Source organism: Crocodylus porosus, unplaced genomic scaffold (genome assembly GCF_001723895.1).
Source record: "Crocodylus porosus isolate Cpor-Errol unplaced genomic scaffold, CroPor_comp1, whole genome shotgun sequence".
Lineage (NCBI taxonomy): Eukaryota > Metazoa > Chordata > Crocodylia > Crocodylidae > Crocodylus > Crocodylus porosus.
Window position 1 is genome coordinate 92,968,895 of NW_017728931.1, and position 6,696 is coordinate 92,975,590.

General features: G+C 38.5%; 1 protein-coding gene across 1 annotated transcript in view; it reads right to left on the bottom strand.

Annotated features, from left to right (window-relative positions):
• Positions 1 to 480: 480 nt before the first annotated feature.
• The window catches only part of PNPLA8 (patatin like phospholipase domain containing 8), a 74,151-nt gene continuing 67,935 nt past the window's right edge, over positions 481 to 6,696 (bottom strand). The window contains exons 9-10 of the mRNA XM_019543379.1: positions 5,115 to 5,310; positions 481 to 1,658 (exon numbers count right to left, since the gene is read on the bottom strand). Coding sequence (XP_019398924.1) covers positions 1,384 to 1,658; positions 5,115 to 5,310 — 471 coding nt within the window. The 3' untranslated portion in view covers positions 481 to 1,383. The remainder of the gene's footprint in view (positions 1,659 to 5,114; positions 5,311 to 6,696) is intronic.

The window sequence follows — 6,696 nt, forward strand, 5'->3', positions numbered from 1 at the left end:
CAGAAACCCTGGCTGGGGCTTCTGGCTGGGGGGCAGGGCTGCTGTTTTTGGAGCACGCTGGGCTTCCACTGGGTCCTATTGCCCTTGGTTCCTGCATTTTTGATAGGAACCAGGGGCATAGAAATATTAATTTTCTACATTTTTTTAGGGGCCCCGCGGGTCAAATAGAATGGCTGCGTAGGCTGAATCCGGCCTGCAGGCTGTATTTTGCCCACCCCTGATCTAGACCATCAAATGGTAATAGGATGTAACCCATGGTTTCTATTGCCCACCTATTAGTACATCAATTACCTACTCTTAAGAGTATTCTCAGTGTTGTGACGAAACTAAGGCTTGTGGAATAAGCCACCATATTGGATACAATAAGAACAAATGGTTACTTTTCAAAATATTTTAAGCTCTATAAAACTCCCTCAATAATATTAATCTAATATTGGGAGAACTCACATGTGGAATTCAAGGCACAATGAATAATTCATGTTTCATTTGAAATGCATCAACTTTATACACTTTCTCTATATGCTAGTTTCTAATGACTGGCATGCAATACAGGTATACATTGCAATAACTTAAAAGTTTCCAGCATGACAAGTGAGCTACATCAAGAATTTATTTCCTTTATATGACAGAAATACTTATTTGACTGAAGCGTTGACTTATTTTCAAATGATGAATATTAATTTGGCATTGAACCTATAAAAGTTACAGTACAGCTTGGCTTAAAATTACAGAAAAATATTGGTAGATTGAGTGTTTTATCCGTTATTATACTCACCCAAACATTTTACAGGAATAAAGTTATTTTGTTACACACAAAAAGATACTGCAAAAATGAATTCTTTTAACATTTTCAAATGCAAAAGTGCTTTTTCTTGGCCAAAGTTCTATGTTTGATAAGATTGTTACTTTGCTATTAAATTCAGTGGCAGTAAAAGAGCTTGAAGTGTATATTGCAGAACCCACAATACATTTAGGAATCCCTTTTTTTTAATTTTGAAAAAGCCCTGTAATTGGTAAATATGTTAGGCTTTAATGTCAACATGATTATGGTATGCACTTCCAAAAATGTATGGAACATCTGTTTCTCATAATTGTGAATCTTAGTTGGCACAAATTAACAAAATTTAAATTAAAATACTCTCCACAGACAACCAAAAAACCACCAGTAATGTACAAAAAATAATAAAATAGTAAGGTTTCTAAAACTCAAAAAATAATTAACATCATAAAACCTTATTCAAAGAATGTGTGTAAGACAGCCTGAGAACTGCTTTCAGACAGTCATCCCAATGTAATTATATAACTATATGCACTGATCCCTTACAGTAGTGGATGGATTTTCTGAAACAAGCTTTACATTAATAACCCTCAAGCATTATATATTCACAATTTGGAAAGAAATGGAAGGTCTTCATACATATCAGTTTTTAATTTTAGCCAGTCACTGAATCTCTGCAAAGTTGTTCTTTCTTGTGTTAATATTTTGGCAGCTTTTTTCAGTTTGTCTTCATTTCGTTCTAAATATCGAATTCCATCGGTCTGTAACTGATTGAGCTTTTCTTTACGATTTTCATCCAGAGGTATGTCTTCATTCATAAGAGGGTTAAATCTGAAATACGTGTCTGCAGGTAACAGGGCATCCAGCATAGCATGGACTTCTGGTTTTAGAAAAAAAGATAGTAAAACATTATACTTTTGCACTTTTCTTAAGACAGTTAACAAATCAGTTTGAGACATTTTGCTTGCATTTTAAATCTCTAAGCTTTGCTGCCTAGCCTAGCTTCATAAGAACTCACCTTCCTTTCCATACCTGCATAATTTATTCCCCTTTTTTTAATCACTGCCCACTGTACTAAATGTGAGGGATGGTCATGGTCTTTGTCAGTATCATAATATGCTTTATAAATGTAGGAGCCTTCTAAATCTATGAATACCTGCACTGGCTCTAAATTAATCAATAGCTCACCAAAATGTATTAAATTGGTAAAGTCTACAGTAAAGTACTTTCAAAGACTTGCTTCTTGTCTCCTAACTGCTTCTCACACTTGACTGGTTATACAGAGGAGCTGTCTCACTTTGATCTCAGGTGTTTTTGAAATGCCACAAGAGCCTTGCTTGCAGCTAGCTTGACTGCAATAAAGTTCCACAGTATCAGCCGATTCAAATTCATCTTCTTTTATAAGAGTCAAAATAAGAGTTTTATCTTCCAGTTTTATTTGACACGGTAACCAGAAATGTTCTGTAGATAGCTTGGCTGTCCCAGGTGTTTAGTTCAAGTGTGTGCTTTAAGTCTCCTGCTGGTGAGAACGTGGCCTCCAAACAGCAGAATTTCATATATTTGTATTTACATAATAAATATTCTGTTACCAAATGCCACTCCTATGCTCTTATTCACGTATGCTAGATTTTGTATGTACACTAAAATTGTAGAAATCTGATAAACTGGCCAGCTCTGCAATGTATTTAAATACATTTCAATTTTCTTTTCCATCGTCCTCCATACCCTTAGGCACTGTTTTTTCTTTCTTTATTGCTTTATTACTTTTTTTTTTTCCTCTCCTTCCCTTTTGGATTCTTCCCTTTTGTCTCTTTGCTCAATCCTTTCATTTCTACCTTTCTCCTTTATTTCCTTCTTCCCCTTTCTCCATTTGCACTTTTCCCCCTTTGATTCCTTACTCCTACTTTCCTCATTCTTTTACTTACAAACTTTTTCTGCTTTTATATACGAACTTAAAAAATGGAAATAACTCAGCCAAACCTGAAAAAAAAATATGAAAAGGAATTTAACACATTCCTGTGAGAATCTCCTCAGCTTGATCCTTCCTCTTCATAGTTTCATAGTTGGTAGGGTTGGAAGGAACCTAAGCAGATCATCAAGTCTAACCCCTGCCATGGCAGGAAAGAGTACTGGGGTCAAACGACCTCAACAAGGTCATTGTCGAGCCTTGTCTTAAAGACCCCAAGTAGGAGCCAGCACCATTTCGCTTGCAAGTTGGTTCCAGATCCTAGCTGCCCTGACAGTGAAGTAGCGCCTCCTGATGTCTAGTCTGAATCTACTCTCTGCCAGCTTGTGACCGTTATTTCTAGTCACTCCTGGTAGTGCTCGGGGGAACAGGGACTCTCCCAATGCCTGCTGGTCCCCTCTGACTAGTTTGTAACAGGCCACTAGATCCCCCCTCAGCCTTCTCTTTTGGAGGCTGAACAGGTTTGGGTCCTGTAGCCTCTCCTCATAGGGCCTACCCTGCTGCCCCCAATCATGCCAGTGGCCCTCCTCTAGACCCTCTCCATGTTGTTCACATCCCTCTTGAAGTGCGGCACCCAGAACTGGACGCAGTACTCCAGCTGCAGCCTGACTAGTGCCACACAGAGGGGGAGGATCACCTCCCTGGACCTGCCTGAGATGCATCTGTGGATGCTTGACAAGGTGTGGTTGGCCTTCCCGACTGTATCCCCATACTGCCGGCCCATGTTCATCTCGGCATCAATGATAACTCTTGTCTATAACTTGGTTAGATGTCTCTCTTGTTTCCTTGCCACTAACCAACCTAGCCTCTATTCACTGTCTCCCTCCACCCTAGTGTTACTCGGCACAATCCTTTTTCTAGATATTCTCTACTCAATCCTCCTTGTCAAATCCTTTCCTTCTATCTCCCTCAATGATGTTCAGTTTGTCCTTCCTTCCAATCAAGTATCTCATTTGACTTCTCCACTACCAACTTGCTAACTAGTCTGCCCCTAGCACTAGTGGCATGCCCACAAAACACATGGAGCAGCCACAGTATTTTTGACTGCTGCAGCAAGACATGGCAAATTTATGCTTAAGACATAGTCTTAGTTCGGATTTCTTTTCTATGCCAATAAATGATCATCAGCTCAGCTACCCCTCTACCTCCCCATTCCGTACAGCTAAGCAACAGAGTAAACTTAACACACAAAATGCAGCTATTTTTACTGAAGAGTTTCCTTTTGCTGCCTTCTTTAAACATGGACCTGAGCCACACTTCTAGAAAGCACAGGTACTTTTTAAACCAAAGTATCATGCTGCAGAAAATCAAGCTCCAAAGCAAAACCAGTTCAGTTTTGCTCCTAAATTTGAGCATTGTTCTGAACATTCTTATTTCTGGGGGTATAAACAGTTAATTAAGCTTTTTCAGCATGTTCCCATGCAAGGGCCAGATTTTGTTCTTAGGTGTGTGTGCTTCCTTCCCACTGACATCAATAGAAGACACGTTCACAGGCAGTGTATCAGACACACAATCTTGTCAATCATACGGAACAATGCAACAGAACACACAGAAAAGAGGGGCACTTAAAGTATGTCAGGAACAAACAAATGTTCTGAATCAACTTCTTCAATTCTTTTTGTGAAAAAATGGAGACAGTCTCTCGTACAGAAATTAACTCCCAAAGCTGCATGCATTATGAAGCAGTAATTATATTAAAAAGAAAAACCTCAAACCCTCAAAAACACTGTTGATTACTCCCTTTCTCAGCTTAATTCTTGCTCTAATTATTAAAATCTGTATACAGTATTTTATGTCTCCCTGTCCCTAATGTATGTTCACTGTTGGATATTCTTCCTTTAAGGAGAACTTCATAATAGTATAATCAATGTGCAAGCTCATGGATATAATTTAAATGCATTTCTCCTTAGCAACATCATCAGCCAGTACACAGCCATAATATTAATAACTAAAAAAAATGCAATTAGATAGGTAAAATATACACCTAAAACAAGACAACAAGAAAACTTCTGTGATTTGATGAAAATATATTACTAACATGTTAGCATTTAAATAAAAATGTTACTGCTTTTGTCTACTTCGATTCTGTTAAACTAAATTTACTTTGATTTTGATCTAAACAATCTGAAATTCACCACGGGTGGCAGATAAAACGATTAGCAAATGTGAAAAAACCGTGATAAAATGCTCCCTAGACTGAAACAAAAGCACCTTGATATTTATTACTTTGCGTATGTAAGGTATATTTACATTTTCTCTATTGTATACCTTTTCTGATTTACTGAATTTTGATTGATGACATTTGATGTCCAAGAAAACAATTAAAAATGGTTAATGCAAACATGAAGAGATAAATGATTAAACACTAACCTTCAGTATCAGTTGCACTGCTGATAACATGTGAAAGTTTGGTTTTCAAACTTGTGTATGTGACATTGTTCTTCCCCACACTTTCATATCGGCCAGTACCCAATGAAATTAAACACTGCAGCGGAACATCTGGCCAAAGACACTTGCACTCATGGATAGCTAAAGCAGAAGGATTATTCAGAAGCAGACCTCCATCCTGTAAGTTAAAACCAATGCATACATATTGAGCTGTTTGGTATTTTTACTTAAAACTGTATGGATGAAATACAAGTCAACAAAATGACTTTTAATGGTCTTGATGTTCCACTAATAAAACTAAATGCTTCTTTAGGCAATTTTGCTGTACACTAACTACCCTGGTTTCTTTTTCTCTATTTCGCGGCCCTATTTTTAGTTCTTTTCAAAATCGCAGCTCCACCCATACAGACCAATCTTCAGCTGCAATTAGGCCTGCAGCTTTTGTCTGAGATGGCAAGGAAGTGAGAACGCACTGAAAATTAAGCTTTGTCCCTGGTCTAAGCAGCCACAACTCTGGAAAAACCTCTTTTCTTTTCATTCTGCATTCTAAAAAACAAGGTGACTGCCTTGTGTGTGTAAAATATGTAAGAAAATATGGTACCACTATCTGAATAATTGAAGACTTGGAAACAGATGATCTTCTTAAGAGGTACAGTATTATCTGAGACAAACTCCTTGAGCACTTATTTATAATGTGTAGGAAAAGGGAGGGGGGAACCTAGTACAGTTTCACTACTGTTAATATGAAATCATTCTTGGAATTTTTAATTACAGATAAATATTTATTAACTTTAGCATTTTTTAATCCAACCTGGGGGAATTCTATAAAGATTTCATAAATAAGAGAGGAAATCATCACAGAGAAAATAATTACTTAGGTCTCCTCTGCATATGCAGATAAAGGCGCAAAGGGATCTAATGCATGATTCACACAATCACACCTCCTGCCGTGCAGGAAGCATGACTCTGGGATCATGCATTAAATCCCACTGTACCTTATCGCTGGTGCAGGGGGAGACCAATCATGAGACCAATACCATCGCTGGGAGCCCCATGCAACCCAGTTGAGGGGTTCCCAGCCACAGGGTGGCCCATGCACTCCCAGGACTGGAGGATTACTGCTGTGGTTATCTTCCCACCCCAGAGGTGCTAGAAGCTGCTTCAGGGGTGGCGATCCTTTGGCCCCAGGGATTTCCAGCACTCTGGAACCCTAGGGGTCACAGCAACCACTGTCCCCACAATCTAGATTTTTCACACACCTCTGAGCCCAAGGGATCATGGCAGCTCTGATCCTCAGGGTCTCGGGGTTTCATGCTGTAGAAGTAATTGGCTTACTTGACTAGAAAAACAGACAAAGACGAGACGTGCTGATACTGCTTAATTCAAATGTTCTGAGACATTCCTGCATTCCTTGGGTCATCTTGATATCTTGCCCTATGCATAGATAGTTTGTTTAAGTAAACTTTCTAAGTTCTGTGTAATTTACTATTGTTTTGTTTCTCCAAGGTGTATTTTTTATCTCTTTCTCTGTCTTAAGTATAAATACGCTTGTAACCTTAGAGAG